The 21,506-nt window shown below is 48.6% G+C and overlaps 1 protein-coding gene across 2 annotated transcripts in view; it reads left to right on the forward strand.

Annotated features, from left to right (window-relative positions):
- Positions 1-21,506, forward strand: part of MRPL55 (mitochondrial ribosomal protein L55) — a 204,239-nt gene that overhangs the window by 90,266 nt on the left and 92,467 nt on the right. For both annotated transcript variants that reach the window (XM_069647074.1, XM_069647073.1), the window contains exon 3: positions 146-347. In XM_069647074.1, coding sequence (XP_069503175.1) covers positions 146-347 — 202 coding nt within the window. The remainder of the gene's footprint in view (positions 1-145; positions 348-21,506) is intronic.

The raw sequence follows: 21,506 nt of genomic DNA on the forward strand, positions 1-21,506 counted from the left end.
ATGCCAGGCAAACATTAATAATAATACAAAACGGGCAGTAATCATTGCTACCAATTAATTCTATATTAATATTTCCCCCAGAGCTTTTTACATTTACCTTGTTTGAGCTCATGATCTGAAGTCTATTTTCGTATTTTCATTCCAGGTTCTTGCAGCAGCTGGTCATGAAGAGTTTCCTCCCTGTCACCTGCAGTCTTCATAGCTCTCCCTGCCAGCACAACTCAAACAGGACCTCCATTGTGCGCTGTGGAAAACCGATCTATCACAGAACATATCCAGTACTGCTGGTCCAGCCTGATGGTTCAACCATTACCATTCGCTATAAGGAGCCCAGGAGAGTCCTGGTGGTAAGGAGCAATGGCGCCGGATTGTACAAATGTCAGTTGAATGTGGCAGCGGTCTGATTAATTAAAATCTGTATTTACAGTTATTCGAGACACACATTTTGTACACAGTCCACGCTGTTAGTTCTGTGGAATAGGCATGTAAAATGGGCATACGTTTAGTGCTGTGAGATAGGCATGGTATCAAGAGAGACACCGGCTCAAAGGTAAACATTTGAAAACCTGCATACGTTTTGTTGGGTTGGTGGTATGCCTAACTGGCCCGAACTCTAATGGTATTGTTCCCTCAACTGATGTTTCTAAGGGCTGTCGATGTCTGAAAGTCCAACATTTGTCTGTCTCTAAACCTATTGTTGCCTCACTCTTTGACAAAATGTGATAAGAAGTCGTCTTAAAGAAAAATAGTGGTTTAAGAAAAAGTGTAAACCACAGCTGGTTTCAGGTAGTCTTACCAATATGTGTAGTTCTGCCACTGCAAAATAGTTCATTTCAAAAGGGGAGCCCTTCGAACCTTCCACGCAGGGGTCTTGCAGCAAATCAACAAAGTTCACAATGTCCTTGGGTCTCTTGGGGTTAATTTCCCCAAACTCAACTCTTCTGGTTCCAAACAAAAATACACAGTTCTGACCAGGCCTCTCCTCATTCCTTTCCCCAAGTGTAGGCCTCTTTTTACACAGTTCATCAATGTTTCTTGCGGGGCGCTGTTGCGTAGCAAGCTGATGTGGACGTGAGCTTCTCTCACTCCGAAGCGGCTGCCTAAATCCTGACTGTTATATCCTGGTTCCCCAATGAGTTGATCATGGACTCCCGCATTTCTGGATGGCGGATGAGGGAGGCTACCACCGTTCCAATATTGCTGAAAGTTGAGACCCTGAACCCCGAAAATAGACCCCTGTCTCAACCCAGCATGGCAAACGGCACCATCCTGGGCCACACTTCTCTACGTGGGGATCTGGATATGGAGTGAACTGCCACACTACACGGTGGCTCAACACCCCCCACGCCTCCCTGCACTGCACAATACGAGACAACGGCCATGCAGAGGTGTGCCCCAGCACGAGCGAGGACGCTTGTTAGAGCCCTGCCTCCAAATATACGCACCCAGCGACATAAGCGGACCAAAGGGGAGGGCAGCAGTGTTCCCAGCGGTGTGCCCCAGATGTGGGATGGAAGGAGGCACCTTTTTTCACACATGGTGGGAATGCTTTTGGATACAGGTATTCTGGGAAAAATGTCTGAATACATTATCTAGGATCCTAGGCTCCCAAATCTGAACAAACCCAAGCTGGCATAATTGGGTATATGGGGGGAGGCAGGGTTCACTAAATATGAACAAATACTAATATCAACCTCACTGGAGCTAGCTAAAAGGCTTAATGCACTATGAGGTTCACCGTTCCACACACGTCTGGGACAATGGTCTACTGAAATGGCGAGGTGTATGGCTCTGGAGAGGCAGATACACAACTCTAGAGGTTGTCCTCAGAAGTTCCAGAAAGTGTGGGGCAAGTGGAAGGAAATGGGGGTGAACCATGAAACTAGACTAACCTGGGCTGCCCTCCCCTAGCCGACAGGCCTGCTTAAACAAGGCCGGAGCAAATATGTCCTAATCAACCACCATGACTTTTGTGCTAGAAACCGCAAGACACCAATGGCTAACACGTGAGATATGGGGCGCTAAAAGCGTCTTGGTAAGGCTCGCCCCTATTTGGACTGACTTATCTACTTATCTTAGCTACCACCTTAACCTCTGTGCCAAGTATGTTGTTAACTGTATTGTTTAAAAAAAACATGCAATGGTATATGTTTGCCGATTGTTTATCAAAATCAAAAGAATTGTTATAGTAAAAAAAGAAAAAAGTTTCTTGCACAATTCTTGTTATGGCTCTCAGCAGGGTTCCCTTCTGTCTTTTAACAAACCAGGTTCTTCTGCTTAGGATGTACCTTTTGCCTCTTACAGTTCTTAGGATTCTCTCCACACAAATGTCACAATACATTAGTGTTTCACAGTTCTCGTGATTCTTCTTAATTCAACTCTTCCTGCTTGGCTTTTTTTTCTTCAAATGCACCTAACAAACAAATGTCAGTCTGCTTTCTTAGACTTCCCTTGCCTCAACTCAGAAAGCAGTATTTTCTCCGAAATGTTCTGAACACCCTTTAGGCTTGGGTTCCCTTCCCTAAGTCTCAGCTCCTGTGTGCAGCTGTAGCACTTACTCACTTTGCTCTCTGGTTTTGCCTTTCCTATGGTTAGCTTGTTTTATTCTTCCGTGTTTCACTTGCCCCAGCCCTTCTCAGCCACAAAACTACCAGTTCCAGAATTCCTTGCTTCTTTCTGTTATGTTTCTCAGTTCAATACACTACTATTCCCATAATGCCTTTCACCAGGGAAAGATACTTTTCATACTATGTTATTTCTTGGTCTTGTACTTTCTTCTTTTCACGTTTAATTACTTTCTTCCCATGCTTTACATCGCACACAGATAGAAGCACATTTTCTTTCAGTTCAACATTCATTCAACACTTCTGCGTCTTTAACAACTTTCATTTTCCTTCGACCACATTGTTACTTTACTTTCTTTCACACGCGGGCAATCGCAGAAATGCACATGTACCTTTTTCCTTTGCTGAAGACTTTTGAAACCGTTCCGATTCTTTCACTCGGCACGTGACCATTTCAACACTTCAGTTACTTGTAAGATCTTTCATTTCTCCAGCATGGGGTCTGGCATGGATTCACATGCTCATGAATATTCCCCGTCATCAGGCCGGGAATCCTCGGTATAGAAAAAATCAGTATCAAGTTTCGTTTCTGATCTGTCTTTCTCAGTAGTAACCAATCACTGGTCTCTGGGTCATACTGCCCCCAGCCAATGACTGCCCTCTCCCTATGCCCCACCCCTGGCAGCCATCCTCAGATTTTTACCGCACGTTCAAGTGTTGGGAGTCCTCGTGCTTAGCTCTCGAGCTTTTGCTGCGTTTTCGCGCTTTTTTTCAGGAGATTTTCTCATTTTTTCGGTTAAAAGAGCCTCAAGCTACACCGTTGCTACTTCCGATCAACGGGGATCCGTTTCGGAGTTTTCTACACCCCTCAAGGGTGAAGATTTCGTCGAGTTACGCTTTTGGAGAATTCCAGAATTTCCAAGGCTTACCCCGGACATGGCCCAGGAGAAAGGGAGCTTGACGCCCGGGAAGCTATTCAGGACCTGCCCTGGATGCCAGCTTCAGAACGTTTTCAAGGAGGACGAGCATTCGTTTTGCCTCTACTGTCTCCATGAGGACAAGACGCACAAGGAAAAGGACTGCGCGTTTTGTGGAAACATGTCGGAGCGGACCATGAAGGATCGCCACCTCCGTCTCGCCAACTGGCTGGAAGGTAAGAGCCCGCCAGGTGAGAAGAAGAAGTAAGTCCGAGCGGTCTTCTAAGTCCTGTGAGGGTGCTCCGGTGACGGGGGCCCAACAAAAGGCTAAGCACCGCGAGTCCGCGGGCACCGGGAGCGCTGAACGGTTGGGCTCCTTGGCTGCCAGGCAGGGCGCACCCTCCCCGGCGCCATCGACCACGAGCCAACGCTCTGGCTCGGGTAAGAGGAAGTCCGAGAACCCGGTGAAGCTTCTGGAGAGGCCCCGGTCGATCTCGAAGACTCCGGCAGAAGGGGAGCGAGGCTCAGACCCTCCCCTGAAGGTGAAGGCCCCAGGCGCACAGAAGGTGACGTTGGCCATGATTCACCCTGCTAGGACCTCGATTGAGGATGTCGCCGCGGCCCTGGCTCAGCCTGTGGAGGCTACACCAGTGGAGGCGCCCTCAGGTACCAGAGTCCCCCTGCCACCGCGGAGGGAGTCATCTTTCAGGCCCATCGAGAAGACCCCCACGAAGTCCTCGTTGGAAAGGGGGGGTGAGGGGGTGGTGGCCATCGTGGATACGGACACGACCTCTGAAGAGGAGCTCATCTAAGTCGTGGAGGAGACCCAGCCCATCGGGAGGGATCCCAACGAGGGCGACGACGCAGACGAGGCTCCTCAAGAGCCCTCGCTCCCGTCGTTTCCGGTGCCGCAGGACACCTTGGCGGCCATTTTGTCGGCCATCCAGCCCTTATGCTCGGAGATGAGGACTAGGTTGCCCCTTCCCCCGATGGAGGAGCCTGAGCCAGACCCGACGGAGGATCCGGAGCCAGGACCTTCGGGAGCCCACCGCTTAAGAGGAGGACGACGCATCCTAGGCCTCCTCTCCCGCCTCTGCGGCCTTCTCTGCCTTCCCCCCGGTCCACTACCCATGGGGATGATACAGGCATGGACACGACTACGACGGGTACGGATGACGACGGATGCGACGACGGGACGTGTCCCCCGTCGCCCCCTGCCCGGGTGTCCCCGGCCGACGAGATTGGATCCTTCCATGCAATGATCTCCAGTGCATCAGAGCTCTTCCAGCTCTGCCCCGAGGAAAAAAAGGAGGGGGTTCCTTTACCAGCGGAGCGAGGCTAAAAGGAAGACAGTCCTCGCCGTACCACTTCTTGATGACATCTGGGATGAGGGGCTCGCCCTCCTCAAGAACCCTGCCACGGCTCCTGCCAAGAGGGACCGGTACGAGAAGAAGTACCGGGTCCCCGACACTGCCCCCTTGTGCCTTAGGGCGCAACCTACCCCGGACTCAGTTGTTTCGGCGGCGGCCAAGAAGAAAGCGGGGGGGGGCATCGGCCTCGACTTCAACCTCCCCTCCAGACGGCGAGGGTAGGAAACTGGATGCGATGGGACGACGGGTCATCTCATCTGCAGCGACGACCATCAAGGCGGCCAACGCCCTGGCCATCGTAGCCCGCTACGACAGGGAGTTGTGGTTCAAGATCGCCCCGCTGTTGGACTTCCTCCCGGATGCCAAGAGGGCTGAGGCCCTGGAAATCTTGCAGGAAGGTGAGATTGCCTCGGACCACACCATTACGGTGGCTACGGACATCGCCGACACCGGTTCCTGTCAGTTGGGCAACGGCGTTTGCTTGAGACGACGAGGATGGCTCAGGGCGACGGATTTCCGCCAGGTCGTTCAGACCAAGGTTTTGGACATGCCCTTCGATGGGAACAACCTTTTTGGCAAGGCGGTTGATGAATCCCTTCAGGTGATCAAGACGAACACGGAGACGGCCCGTGCACTGGGTGTGCTCCAACAGCGACGGCCGTATTTTCGGAGCTTCGGAGGCAGACAGGGTGCCTACAAGGGAGCCGGCAGCAGCTCCTCTACTTACCGTCAAGCGGCAAGGTCTTCGTCGCAGGAGGCCTACAGGGGACGCGGCAAGTCGGGTGGATCCCGCCGTCGTCGCCAAGGTGGTCGAGGAGGCAAAGCGGCCTCAAAGCAAGATTTAACCGTCCGTCGGGTCGGGCCCCCGCCGAAGCACCCCGGTGGGAGGCTGGCTGACGAAGTTCGTCAGCGTGTGGGAGTCCATCTCCACCGACCGTTGGGTGCTGGATGCCCTGGCCCTGGGGCACGCCCTCGAGTTCCAGAAGAGGTGCCCCCGCATTCCTCCCGTGGCCAGGAAGGAAAATCACGTCCCTCAACTGCTGTTGGAAGTACGGGCGATGCTCAGGAAAGGTGCCATCGAGCTCGTCTCGAAGAGGCTTCGGGGATCCGGAGTTTACTCAAGATACTTCCTCGTGAAGAAGAAGACAGGAGGATGGCGTCCCATCCTGGACCTGCGACGACTAAACAAATACATCAAGGCACAGAAGTTCCAGATGGTCACCCTCCAGCACGTGCTGGGACAGCTGGAGGAGGGCGATTTCCTGTTTTCGTTGGACTTGGATGATGCTTACTTCCACATCCTTATTCGGACGTGGCCAGAGTGAGGTCTATCAACTCCCTCCTCGGAATGATGTCCTCCTGCATTTATCTGGTGCCCCATTGCAGACTTTGGATGCGGCCCTTGCATGAATTCCTCGACGCCCACTGGATCCAGACGACGGGCAGCTTCGAGGACAGGATCTCACTCGACGAAACGTTCAGTCAGGCGATACAATGGTGGGGTGTCCGCGCTCATCTGACAGCGGGAACAGGCTTCCTAGCCCCGGCCCACCAGGTGATGGTGATGACGGATGCCTCCCTGGAAGGTTGGGGAGCGCACACCGGGGGGTCTCCACGCGAGAGGCCTTTGGTGCTCGGAGGAGAAGACTCTCCACATCAACATCTTGGAGCTCCGAGCAGTGTTCTGGGCCCTCAGGTCCTTCCTTCCATCCCTCGAGGGCAAGGTGGTTCACCGACAACACCACCACAATGTTTTACATTCGGAAGCAGGGCGGAACCAGCAGGGATAAAAAACACCATCGCCGACTCACTCAGCAGTGCCACGAGTGGGAACTGCGCCAGGATCAAGTGGACCGACACTTCCGACGATGGGGCGAACCCCAGATCGATCTCTTCGCGACGGCGGCGAACTCCAAGTGTCGGAGGTTCGCCAGCAGGTTTCCCCAACAGAGGAGCATGGGCGATGCTTTCTCGTTCCCCTGGGACGGCCTGTTCCTTTATGCATTCCCGCCGTTGCTACTCCGGCTCGTCAACCAGCTCAAGAGGTCCCGGTGCAGGATGATCCTCATCGCACTGGCGTGGCCGAGGCAGATCTGGTTCCCGGACCTTCTGGACTTGTCAGCGTCCACACCAGTCAAGCTGCCGACGGACGCGGATCTTCTCTCCAGAGAAGGAGGCGCCATTCTTCATCACAAACCAGAGTCTCTGAACTTGCAGGCCTGGCTCCTGCAGCACTAGAGTTGGAGGATACGACATCCCGGCCGACTGCAGAGAGGTTCTTGCAAAGGCCAGGGCATTCTCAACTCTCAAGTGCTTCGGACACAAATGGAAGAGGTTCTCTGTCTGGTGCCGGGCACAGAAGATTAACCCTCTGCGGATTACGGCCCATCAAGTATTGCCGTACATACTGTCTTTGGCCAAGGCTGGCCTATCTCACGCTTCCATCAAGGTACATCTGGCTGCCGTCTCGCGTTACACCAGAACTACAGGAAGGGCGTATTTGTGGTCTCATCGTCTGGTGAAGGAATTTATGAAAGGACTGTTCCGATCATTCCCGCCGGTGAAGGCCCCTGCCCCGGCGTGGGAGCTCAACGTGGTACTAACTAGGCTCATGGGGGGGCCCCATTCGAGCCTATGCATTCAGTGCCGTTGAAGTTTCTGTTGTGGAAGACAGTATTCCTCGTGGCCATCACCTCTGCACGACGAGTGGGAGAGATCTAGGCCCTTTCTTGCAAGCCTCCATACTTGACTTTTCATGACACGAGGGTGGTGCTGAGGATGTACCCCTCCTTCATGCCCAAGGTGCCATCGGACTTACACCTCAACGAGTCCTTGGTGTTGCCAGTTTTCTTCCCGTCGCCTTCGTCGCCGGCTGAGAGGACTCTGCACTCGCTAGATGTAGCTAGAGCGCTGAAGTTCTAGGTGGACCGCACGAAGAGTTTCCGGAAGACATCACAGCTGTTTGTGAACTTTGGACCTGTGAATCAAGGGAAGGCTCTATCGAAGACTTCCATTTCCAGATGGCTCTCCGGCTGCATCATGCACTGTCACCGGTTGGCAAACCGACCGCTGCCCAGCCGTCCAAGAGCCCATTCGACCAGAGCGATCGCTGCTACTACGGCCTTCATGTCTGGTGTGCCCCTGCTCGACATCTGCAGGGCTGCTACATGGAGGTCGACGCACACCTTCACGAGGTTCTACTGTGTCGACCGGGAGTCCAGAGTCGGCCAGGCAGTGCTGCGCAACCTGTTCGCCTAAGGTGAGCCTGGTGAGGAGGTAAAAGTTGCTTAATGTTGAGTTGTTGTATTGCTTGATATTGAGCCTTTTGCCACCTCCCGTGGTTGTGCATGTGTATATTGCTATGTATTCTTATATTCATGAGCATGTGAATCCATGCCAGACCCCATGCTGGAGAAGGAACAAGTTACTTACCTGTAACTTTTGTTCTCCAGCATGGGTCTGGCATGGATTCACATGCGAACCCTCCCGCCTACCCCTCTGCGGCTCTTCACTTGGTCATACTGCCACTTGGCGTGCTACCAAATCTGAGGATGGCAGCCAGGGGTGGGGCTTAGGGAGAGGGCAGTCATTGGCTGGGGGCAGTATGACCCAGAGACCAGTGATTGGTTACTACTGAGAAGGACAGATCAGAAACAAAACTGATACTGATTTTTTCTATACCGAGGATTCCCGGCCTGACGACAGGGAATATTCATGAGCATGTGAATCCATGCCAGACCCATGCTGGAGAACAACAGTTACAGGTAAGTAACTTGTTCCTTGTGGTAGGTTTACAATTCAACGTTACATTCAACAATGGGGTTTCCTTGACTTCGCTTTACATGCGTTTGTCTTACGATAAAAAGTTGCATTCAACAATGGGCGTTTCACTTGCGGTTCCCTTGGAGCCGGGTTTCCGACACTGAGACTCAGTGGCTGGGCTGTGGAAGCCTCCAGTGTGCTTCACTGGCTCTGAGGCGGCTTCCCTGTCTCCAAGGGGTTTTCTCCTGCCCTTGAGACAGCAGCTCTGCAGGAAAACGGGTACACTTCACAGTGATGGGGAGATGGACTCCACCACACATCTCCTTCTCTTGCCTTGCAGTTGCTGAAGGGAGTCTGGGTCTTGGGTCATTCGCTCTGCATACCACGGCTCCCTCCTGTGTCTTGCCGCCTTCTACACCTGCAGCAGTTTAACAGGCCGCAGGTGTGAGATCAGTGGTGCTGCACAGTAGCCCATGAAGGCAGAGGCGGCGTAGGGGAGATCGATCTCGGGGAAAGGGGGGTTACCATGTTTCGCCCTTGGGCATCCCGTTCCTAGTCCTCAAGGTTCCCCCAACCCAGGTGATCCACCCTCACTTGTCCATCCCCAGGGTAGGTATCTAGAAGCAATGGTCCTCCCCAGGCCACTCGAATAGAGGATCCTCGGGGCTAGATAGTGGAATACCCTTGGGTTTTCCACAGTGCACAGAGGTGCCCTTTGTGATGTGGTCATGGAACTCCCCATCTTAAATTGTGTGGGAAGAAAGCCACAAGGCTCTAGGGGGGTCCGACCACTACTCAATGTGCCCTGCATAGGAAGGTTGTGGATAGATCCCTGATGGCTTGCTGCCCCCACCCCAGAGAGGGGTGATAAACTGACCCCACTAGTATCCCAGTGCCATTTCAATAGATACAACTCCTTCTCCTAGAATCCACTGCAATGTGTGGTGGGTCAGAAGAACACAGACTCTTGTTAGCCATTTTACTGTAGTGATTTATTAAAGAAAAGGTGAAAACTCCGACCCTTCCCTATAATAAGGGTGTCCCCTATGTGACAAACTAACTATGGTGCTCGGCAGTCGTCAGTGAAAGTCCTAAATTAGATTCAGTTCTTTGTCGAAAACTAACCCTACCACTATTAGAACAACTAAAGCACAAGAGAATGGGCATCATTCTGAGTAGGGCGGTAAGGGATACCCTTACCGCCCTACTACAAGGTCCCTTAGCGGGACCCTCCATTAACGCCTGGACTGACCAGGTGTTATGGACAGGACCCGCAAAGGGACCAGGGCGAAAATAACGGGCTTGACATGCGCGAACCCGTTATTTGCGCCCTCCCCATTCCCATTCAGCCCTATGGGGGCTCAAATGGGAATGGTATTTTCAATGGGGACTTACCGGTCCTGCAAAGGTCTGACTACACCGGTAAGTCCCCATTGAACTAGACCGTTGCCAGACCCGTTATTGGTGACAGTCATGGCGCAAATAGCGCCATGACTACCACCAATCTCGGAATGAGGCCCAATGACTCTCTTCTCCTGTTTTGTGGGTTTTTCCCAAGTTCAGTTCAGTATAAGATTTGTAAGTAGCTTATAGCAACCATTCTACTAATCAAGTCATATAGTTCAGAAATTGGATTTTCTGAGGTCTCAATGGTTTTCTTTGCTTGCTTTCTCTTCTTTCGCTCATTATCCTCTTTTCCTTTTATTCTATTATTTCTTAGAACTTTCCTTTCACAGGATGTACCAACACTTTTAGCTTTATTTTCACTCAAGTTCCTCCTGTCATTTATTGCCCACTTTTTATCTTAAAAATTATTTGGAGGGGGCGCACAACAGTTTCAATAATATTTAAGTAAAATTCTGTTTGAGAAAGAATAGAAGTATATATACTTCTCTTAGTGAGAAAATACCTCACAGACAAAATTTAAAAAAGTACCAAAAGTTCTTTAAGCATGAGTCCTATCTTTTTGTACAAATTCTTTTTGTACAAATTTATATGGTGCAAAAATTAAACAAAATAAATCATGATAAATCATACACATCCACTCACTGATTTTTACAGATCAAAAATCAATTAAGAAAGAAGTCAAAAAAAGTATAACCATTTTTATTATTATAATTGGTTATTTATAACACACTTAATACCGAAGAGGTTTCTAAGCGCGGACCCGGGTTTCGAACCCATGCATTGCCACTGAGCTATACTACCTGTGTGAAGTGAACTTATCAGAAGATAAGAGAACTGTTGCTGATGTACTACATCTTTATATATATATATATATATATATGTGTGAAAAGAACAAAATACAAATATACACTGGATGTCCAATATTCGCAGAGATACCCATAGGTCTTTATAATCCTTTATAAACTATCTTCATGAGACAATTGTTGTTCAGAGTGATGAAGGTCAAAGAAACCCCCAAAATATCTATAGTCTACCTACAAGTACTATAGTATTCACAAAAGTTGTAATAACCCAAAATATATGTTTTCCAATTACTTCGAATTTATGTACCCGAACGTCAAGCGCCTGGCAGTGGCGATGGGCAAATAAAAAAGTCCAACATTTATGGAAACCTTGAGATAATGTATCCTCTTGCCTGTAACGACAGAGGGTAGGATACATTTAGTGTTATATAGAGCAATATATGGGATGTTATGTTATGGGATTACAAGCATAAACTCACCTTCAAGACGTTAAATGGTGTATGGAGCCAGACACATAAAGGAAAGAAGCTCAGGCAGCAACCTCCTGTCCTGTGTCCGGCTCCACACTAACATCAGAGTGAACGTTGTCACGCGTGCGGCCGCCGGCGTGATGACAGCGTGCATGTAATACAACATCAAGAAGGAACTTAGAGATGTAATTTACTTGTTAGTGATCCCGAGCAAGCACAATATCGTCCTACATGCCGGTATTTAAAAAAAGAAAATCATTCTTTATTGGCATTTTTCAAGACCATATCTATTCACCCCTTTCCAGTCCCCGATTCCCCCACATCCGCCCAGCAATCCCCAGATGCAGAGTCCTACATTTTGCTTGGGGTATAATGCCATTGAAGCATCATTTTATACCATGCCTCTCGGGTCTGCAGGGACGTGGTCATTTTTGGGATGTTCCTCCAGAGCCCCTCCCAATACCCACCTGGGACCGCTTCTCTAAAAGTGCCACCTCCCTACCCCCAGGCTGTCTGGTACGACCATTTCTTTTTATCTGAGCAGTCTTGGAGAATCGTATCTATATCCGATACCAGGTGTTTGTCCCCCGTGTGCGTTGTAACATAAGTCTATATGTTTATTTCCTGGTTGCTGCCTGACGAATCTCCCTCTGATGCAACCAATGCCTCAGTTGTATGTATTTGTATCTATCTCCCTCCAATAGCCCTACATGTGTCTTACAATCTTTAAAAGCTGCTATTTCCCCCTCCCACACCATGTCTCAAATTTTCACACACCTTCTTTCCTTCCACCGACCAAACGTACCAGGGGTGAAGTTGGGATTATCGAACATAGGGGTAAATGGGGAGGGAATAGTTGACAAGTGTCCCCTTTTTATCCACCTGTCCCATATACAGGTAGCCAGGAGTACCCTACTCTGCCTCGCACTAGGGGGCCTATCTTTCCCCTGTTTAATACAGACACAGGTCCTGACCTGTGTCCGTATTATATTTGTTGCTTCCTCTCTGTCAGCGATGTAGAGGTCACCCATCTTTTGTTTGATTTATCTTTCCCCTGTAACCACAACAGACCAGCTAAAGGAGACCACTCTACCGCCCTGTCCATCCAAGCCCATATTTTGTCCTTGCTATCAGAGAACCATTCCCGCACTATTCTCAATTGAGCGGCTTCGTAGTAGCGGTATAAGTTGGGCAAGCCCATACCACCTCTGTCCAGGAGTCATCGAAAGGTCCAAAGGTACCCTCAGGCGTTTACCCTGCCAGATAAATCCAGAGATTATTGTATTCATTGTATGAAAAAAAGCTTTGGGACTACTATGGGAAGAGTTTGGAACGTATATAATAGGGAGGGTCACCATCTTTACCGTATTTATACGCCCTAGCCACGAGATACGCAACAGAGTCCATCTGGCAAAGTCTGCTTGTGCCTTTTTGATTAGGTCTGGGTAATTAGCCTCGTACAGCGTTGAGAGTCTGCTGGTTAATTTTATCCCTAGATGTGTTATGCTTCCTGCTGCCGGGCCGAAAGGGTGAGCAACTCTGTAGGGTGATCATCTCCCTGGGGAGGCCTACCTCAAGCATTTCCGACTTTCCCATGTTTATCGTTGGCCCCAACAACCCTTCTTGTTCCCTCAATATTTTGACCAGAGCTGGGATGGAAGAGACAGGTTCCATCAGCGTTAGTATCATATCGTCCGCGTATGCAGCTGTTTTGTGTGTACCTCTTTCTCTCCCCTCCCCCCCCAAATGGGACCCTGTTAATATTTCTGGTTCTGTCTGATTGCAGCCAGCAGAGGTTCAAGGTATATGGCATATAAATATGTAGACCAAGGACACTCCTGTTTGGTTCCTGGTTCTACGCTTACAGATTCAGAGAAATGTGCATTAACTGCCAGCGTAATCGAGGTGTTTCTATAGTTTGCCTCTACCATTTGAATATATTCCGGACCAAACCCCATCTGCTCCATCACCTGGAACAGGTAGGGCCACTCCATCCTATCAAAAGCTTTCTCAGCATTGAGAGAAATCGGGGTTGTCGGGAGTAGATTTTATTTATAGCTTTTCTAGAAAATGAATAATCCTTGTTGTGTTATCCCATGTTTGACTCCCTGAGATAAAACCCGATTGATCCTGCCCCAGTACTACCCCAGGTAGTACTCCCTTAACACTTTACGCTAGAATTCCTGTGTAGATTTTAGCATCCGTATTTAGTAGTTCAATGGGTCTATAAGATCCACAGCTTGTGGGGTCTTTATTTGGTTTTTCAAACGGCACCACCTTCGCTTCAGTCATAGTGCAAGTCTCTCCTTTCCCGTGCCGGAAGGTGTTGTATAGTTTGGTAAGAAATGTTTTAATTTGTTGCAGGACGTTTTGTAGAAAATCCCTAAATAGCCATCGGGGCCAGGTGCCTTATTTTGAGGGAGGCTCTTTATCATCCTTTCCACCTCATCCTCAGTGATTTCCCCATCTAGTTTTCCCCTGCTTTCCCCAGTTATCTTGGTTAACTTCACCCCATCTAAGAAAGCCTTTATCCTAAGTTCATTTGAGCGCTCTGACGAGTATAGCTGCTTGTAGTATTTTTCGAAAGCCTGTATTAGCCCTTCCGAGTCCGTATTTATGGACCTACCTGGTTGCTTAATTCCCCCTACATAGCGCTGCCTTTTCTGTTGTTTCAGCAGCCTTGCAAGCATCTTATCCGCCTTATTGTCCCGATGTAATAGCGCTGCTTAAGTTTCAAAAGTGCGCACTCAGCCCTGGTGGATCTGAGCATACCAAGTTGTCTTTGGGCTTCTTTCACCTTGTTAACATTCTCCATGTTCCTAATTTCTGCTAGCTCCTTTTGGGCCTTCCCCAGTTCGGCCTCCAAGTCTTTTTCTAATTGGTCCTTCTTTCGGTCTCACTGCTTTTAGGGAGATTAACTCCCCCCTCAAAACAGTGTTGAAGGCATCCCATACAGTGCCTAGAGGAACCCTTTGTGTATCATTCAGTGCAAAGTAGTCCGTAATTTTATCCCTCACAGCTTCTCGCAATACATTGTCCCTGAGCAATTCACTTGCCATTCTCCAAGACCATAGTGGGTTATTCGGGTTGAGCCTTCGAAGATGGATCTTTATAGGTGCGTGGTCAGATAGAACAATCGGTTCTACCTTAATATCTGGTAGTGTCCCTAATAACCTCAAAGTACCCCAAACATAGTCTATTCTGGAAAAAGTTCAGTGGACATGGGAGAAGCGGGTGTAATCAGATTCCTGCCCCTTTTTTTCATGCCAAAAATCTCTCCTAGCCATTCTTGCCAGCCTTTCCTTTACTGCCTTAGATGGGTGTTGTCCTTTATTCATAACCCGGCCGCTCCTATCCCCCTCGGGATCCCATGCTATGTTGAAGTCCCCTGTGAGGAGGATTTCCCCTTCAGCAAAGATTTCTAATTTCCCCAGGATCTGATGTAAAAAAAAAAGCATCTTGTCCCGTGCTAGGGGCATATATGGTGCCTATTGTCATCACCTTCTGTTCCATCAAAAAGTGCATGAAGATAAATCTCCCATTTGGGTCCGCTAATGTTTGTTACCTTTGCCTCAAAGGAATGCTTTATGCCTACTAGTACCCCAGCCGTTTTATCCCGGGCATTCGCCTCATGGATTTGTGTGAACTGGTGTGTATATATAGTTTGTGACATCACTTGTTTTGATGTGCGTTTCCTATAGTGTTATGTCAACCCTGCTTCTTTTTATTTGTGTGGCCACCTTCTTCCTCTTTACCGGGGTGTTTAAGCCCTGAACATTATGTGAAAAGATTAGCAGTGGTCTCATCAGTACAATTTCCCCTCCTACAATGTGGCCCTTACCAGCTCCATCCCCTCAGTTATTTTTAAGCACCTTCTTTGTGGCACCCCAAGCCTGCCCCTCCATCCCCCTCCTGCCCACCTCCACACGCCTCCTATCCGTCAAGGCACGGTATCCAGGAACACACTCCTCCCCATTCTTCTGTCTTCCAAGCACTTCTAGTATGTTGTAGAATGTTAGATCAATATTATTTTTGAACCCCTCTTCTTCACCCATGGGGGGCCTTTCAATTTTGCCCATTTTTTTCCTTGTGCGGTCAACCATTCCCATGGCCTGTTTCTATGTTGCTGCGCCCCATGTCTTTGGTCACTGGAGTCGTGTTCTCCATCCTCTATTCCCAGTATCGTCAGACCTTCAGTGCACGTGGTGGCTCTCTGTTGTCTCCCTTCCCAGGAGAATGTTAGTCCGAAGGGCAATGTCCATTTGTAGGGGATTTCTTCCCCCACTAAGGTTCCCGTTACAGGCCCCAAGGCTCTTCTCTTCTGGAGTGTGGAGGCGGCAAAGTCTTGAAACAGGCTCACCTGTGAGCCGTTAACCAATATCGTGGTCACAAAGAAAAGGAGAAAATACTGAGTATTTTCTCCTTTTCTTCATAGGAGGCCAGCGCAGCTCGTACATTCCTTGGTCTGATTCCATTACCACTCCTCTTAGGGCCCACTCCATGTATCTGGTCGATCGGGATTTCCTCTGTGGTTGTGTCTGCTAGCAGTGCTGCGAAGCACGGCTACGCCATTGTTTTCAAGTCTGCATCAGAGATAGAATTTGGCTAGGCCATTAATTCTGATGTTGGATGTCTTGAGCTGTTCCCTAGATACTTGGCCTGAATTTCCAGGTTATGCGTGGTGGTCGCGATTTGCTCTAGTAGTTCGAGTTCTGCCGCACCTCCTTGTCCACTTCCAATAGGCCTTGTTCAGTTAGATCTACTGTTTCCGGGGGAGTTGATTTTCTTCCCTGACTTCCTTCAGTGAGCTCTTAACTCTTTTTTTTAAATTGGCCATCTGCTCCTCGACACATGCTGTCCGTCTCTCCTCCAAACCTTTTAAGCAGGTCAGCAGATCTTCCTTACTGAGAGCCATTTCTTCAGATGGGGTAAGGGTGGGCCTCGCATCATTCTGCTTGTCCCAGAACGACAGGGACTGTCTCAGCTGGGAACCTTTGGCAGCACCTCTCTAATTGACCCCTCCTCGCATTTTCTTTCACCGTTCTGCGCCACTGGGCTCTGCTTCCCCTTATTTCCAGGCATCTGATTCTGCTCCGATGCTGTACGGTTCCCCAAGGGCTTGCCCGTTTCCTCGCTCCTGCGTGTAGATTAGCTGCACTGTATTGCCTGAATCAACGTTAGATAGGCCCCTCCTGTTGCATACCCCCAGCCACTGCAGTTCACCACCAATGCTCCTTTAATGGCCTCTGTGTCACTCTTACTCTCGCTGGGAGCCTTGCTGTGTTACTTAATTGCGCATTAGCAGGTGGGAGCTCAGGCGTCAGATTCCTGTGGAGTCGGTCCCTCCTCGGGCCCACAATTGCTTGCTTTACTATCTGTTAATATGTCCAGAGGAGCCGAGGTGCGTAGTCCGTGTTTATCCCTCACTGAGAGGGAAGGGGTCGCTTCATGGAGGGTTGAGCGAGCGTTTTATCAGGGTCGCTCTTCCACCCTGATCTGTTAAATTGTAAATGAAACACTTCTCTGACGCCTTTGCCGTTTCTCTTTTGCGGCACGTCTGCTCAGAGCTCTCACCTCGCATTATCAGCTCTCGCGTCTGGGAGCCTGTGATCCGTCTCTCCCTCTGTCTGGCTGGCACTGGGTACCTCGTTAGGAACAGGACTCTGCTAATGGTCCCTCGCACTTTTGTGCCGCTGGGAGGGGAGGGGGGGCGCCTCCCACCGCCTTCGAGACCTCTCTGCGCCCGCTCCGGCAGCTACACTCCTCCGACAAACTACTCTTTTCTTCACCTCGACCACGGCCTGCTTCTCCTGTTGTCTGGGCTGCTGGGAGGCTGTTCCTCTTCACCGGCTGTGCCCCATCACCTTCATTAATGCCTCAGGGTTACGGGCTCTCTTCATCCGTTTGCCTGCTATCTCGCGCTAACTTTCTCCACCTTTCATGGGCCTGGCCGGGAGCTTGTGAGCGTGCGACTTCACTCTCCAGTGGCCATCTTGGATCCCCCATGCCGGTATTTTTAACACTAACTAATAAGCGTGCCATTATGTAATGTCACTCCGATTATGACATAGCCTCAAAAGGATATGATGGATATGAAGGGGCCAAACAAAATGAACCCTAAGCATGGTAATTATAATGCTGGTGGGCGATCCTGTGGGATTAACATGTATAGTGAGTAAATACAACCAATGTATTTTTAAACCCTGAGGTGGGATGAATACTCCTTGATACATGTTGTATGTTAATTCAAATAAGTAGACATATACAAATGCAGCAACTGTGTTCATCATTCTAAAGTAACAGTTATAACAGATGTTACTACTATCAAACTTGTAGTTCTACAGAACACCACAAAATTACCATACAGTGCACTTCTTTTTTTTTTTTTTTTACATTACTTGGACAACATGTCCAATGACGGGTGCAACGGAATAAATCACTGACCTTAAGTGCCAGGGCAATACAAATTCAAAGTAGTGATGGCATCATTGTCACATTATCGGGATGGAGTCGGCACTTCTTCATACTTGCTACATACAAAGGTTTTCACAATAGTGAATTAATAGTTGTAACAGATGTTGCTAATAGTAACCAAAGGGTCAGAAAACATGGAAACGCAAGAAGTCCTCATACATGTGAATTGTGTTAAAAGTAACATCTTAAATCAAAGTCTGATTTTGTGAGAATGTTTGATTTTGTTATCTTGACGGGGACAACTCGGAAAGTTCCAAAATTCTTTCTCACTTCCTTCGTGACTGGAATGCGGATGAGCGTTCCAGAAATTATTCTCACTCTTCCGGTATTCTCAGAACTTTATCTTGACTGGGACGAGTATGAGCGTTCCAGTAACGGTTCGTACTTGCTTCGGTCTCCCTCCCAAGTCTCCCGTTTTCCCCATTACCTGTATTGTGTGGGGATAACGTTACCAGGGTCCTTAATAGACCGGGATCTTCTCCTTTTGTCAGAATGGCTTCTTACCTCTTCAGGATGGGTACGAACTGCTTCTACGCTCTCCCTATGCTTGCGTTACTTTGCAACACCTCTGCAGATTTGGTATCGGCTTCATTCATGGACCTACCGGTCCACCGCATCCGGCTAGCGGTCACACCATCACTTTTCCTCTGCTCCAAATCAGGACGCCTCTCGTGGGCCCTCCCTTCACCTCAGCGTTCATCACTTCTTCCCTTTTCCAACACGTTGCATTGGCGTCTTCACTCGGCTCTCTTTCTCGCATTGGGCTCTGCGTGTCCTGAACTCCTTCAGCGGGTCTTGGCCAGTTGATTTCAAACTCTTGGCCTCTCTCTTGTCCAAGGGCCCCGCCTCTCCATTTTATGACGTTGTCATGGGGCTACTCTGGTATCTTATCAAAATCCTACTTTTCTTTTGGACTCATACTCTGTATGTTTCCAATGATCTTCTTCATCCCAGTTTTCTTTAAATTATCTTTCATAGACACCAAAGATGTATTTGGTTGACTGTAACAAATGCTGATTTGTTCTTCATGTCTTTCTTCATGGGATGTTAATGGCGATGGGGAAGTGTTACTGTATTTAGGGAGTTCCTCACATGTACAGGAGTCCTCACATGTACAGGAGTCCTTGTCCACAGAGAGGGTGTGGGGGGGGGCAGTCTCTCCCGTGGAGGTCCTGCTTGCCTCTACCCCTAGGGAGAGTATTGCATATCGGGCTCGCCTTCGTAGCCCCACAGGGAAAAGCTCTCGCCAGGGGAGAAAAGCTGAAATCCTGCAATTCGTCACACAGAACACAGACTTGTTCGCTGACTAAAACATGGAACAACCAATAGTCAGTGAAAGATTGTTCACAGGCTGGGAAAGTTCACTCTGGCCTAACCCAAAGGAATGCTCCCTTGAAGCAAATGGGATAGGGCTAAAGAGAGCTGGAGAGAGCTACTGCCTGGCAGAAGACAGTAACAGAACAACTGGAGGGAACCGCTGCCTCGAAGTAGGCATAAATAGGGAAGTTAAAGAGAACCAGTGCCTCGCAGAAGGTCGTACCAGAAAAACAGGTGAAGAGAATAGCAGCCTGAAGGGAGGCAGTGCAGCCCTAGCAGGCTTGGGAAGAGCTGTTGAAGGCTGGAAGCCAAGGAGGAGGAGAAGGAGAGAGGGGGAGTTTCAACCAAGCATAATTACAGAATACTGGAGAAAAACCTAGGTAACTGGAAGGCCAGAGTCAAAGACTCTGCACCAGCAACCCTAAAATGGAGAGCAAGTGGCCGGGTGAGAAGCAGACCCCTGGTATTAGGGTAGGGAGGAGGGTAAACAAGGGCCAAGGCCATGGAGTGTCCTAGATAAATGCCAGCTAGTAAAATAACGGCCAAAGAAGTCCAAGAAAGTAACTTGCCCTACATGGGCCTTGGGAGAAGCCGCAGGTGAAGAGACTACGTGACCTATGAACCTAACGAGGTGAAGGGCATTTTATAAAAGCAGGAAGATCAGAGTGGAAGCTGGACAGGGAGTAACGCATGGAAGGGCTTTCATCCCTATGAACCCATTTGTTTTATTTGAAGACGGGAAGACTTTTGAAGACAGGATTTGTGATCATTTTTTGGCCATTCCTTGAAAACCTTTAAGTGAATATTAGGCTAGCCAGGCGGCTAAGCACATGAAAAGATTAGGGTTTGGGATTTCTGTTGTCCACCTCTTTATAGAAAAGGGTGTCCCAAGAGGGGCAAAGACTCTCAGACTAGGATTAATACACTTTGTTTGCCTGCTACTTTAAGGAGTGGGTTTAGTGCGACAGTAAATCCATATCACATTCTGTTGTCCCAATATAACAAGAGATGGAATAAAGAAGCTCCTTTTTGTTTCTAGTTTTATCCCTGTTAGGGACATGTTAATGAAGGCCCTTTACTCCGTGTCCTCGGGTATAACTTCCTGTCTCTGATGTATGTCTTTACTTTGCCAGCATTCCCTTCACAAGAACTTACTTTTGTCACATTTAATTTGCCAGATATTTACTTTGCCATTGCACAGGGAGTCCCCCTCGATCCCCCTTCTTTTCTCCCCCATATTCTCCCCCCTGCTATTCCTTGACCCCAAACCTAACCTTACGCCATCCCTCACCACGTCCATTACCTCTTCCCAATGTGAAGATGTAGATAAAGTAAAGGCATGACAGTCAACGTATCACAAATATGTGGGGAAGTAAAAGGGGGGATACCCCTGTCTCGGCTACAAAAAGTGTTTCACTCAAACACTCCAGCCTCCAAGTGGCAATCTTGACAGAGCAGGCCAGGTCTAACTCGGAGGAGATGGAGTGAGGTTTTTCACAGGTACAAGCAAGACAGAGTGTGTAAAATGCACACCTCCTAAGTATGTAAACAGCGCAAAAAAACTAGTAGTCAAGAACAAAGGTAGCAAATAAACACAATGTCAATGGTGTCCTAAACATTAGGACTCCATCCCCTGCACACGTATATGCTGTGATAGCAGCCAACAATTTGTGATGACATGTCAATATTGTATCTTGTGGTCAAATAATTTAAACAACAAATGATTTGACTATAAGATACAATATTGACATTTAATTACAAATTGTTGGCTGTTATCACAGCACATAAGTGTGCAGGGGATGGGAATCCTCATTTTTAGGACACCATTGCCATTGTTTTTCACAGGTACAGTCAGCCCTGGGGTGTATCAGCCTCTCTTATATGATAGAGTACATAGGTTTCATTAATGCCCAATTAATGATGGTCCACATACCTTTTTCATAAAAAAATCTTTCTGTAATAAAAGGACACACGAGGTGCAGATTTTGATACCTTTTATTGGACTAACTGAACAATCTATGCAGAGATGGAACAAAACATTAGCTCACAAAGTCCCATAGAACTCTTCATTACATGTTGCAGAGTGACATTTTTGTAAAGGAAAGCAATAGTAGCGATCATTCTCAAAAGGAAAAAAGGGAAGATGTAATTGTTTGGAGGAACAGAATGAATGGAATGTGGGCCTGTAAAGAGAAAAGAATGAAAATGTGACAGTAAGTACCTTTGCGAAACAGAAGAGGCCACAATGTATCGGGCAAGTAGAAACAGTTGTAATTAAGGCTTACTTGGAGTCCCAGATACATGGGAAAAGGCAGTAACGAGCATGTAAATGCTTTTCTATCTAGGCTAGCATGTTCAAGTAGAGACAAAGACAGACCAGTAGTGCGAATAGTGGCAGTCTTTGGTGGAAAAGAGTTAGTGT

The sequence above is a fragment of the Ambystoma mexicanum genome, chromosome 2q (genome assembly GCF_040938575.1).
Source record: "Ambystoma mexicanum isolate Mex_15411 chromosome 2q, UKY_AmexF1_1, whole genome shotgun sequence".
Lineage (NCBI taxonomy): Eukaryota > Metazoa > Chordata > Amphibia > Caudata > Ambystomatidae > Ambystoma > Ambystoma mexicanum.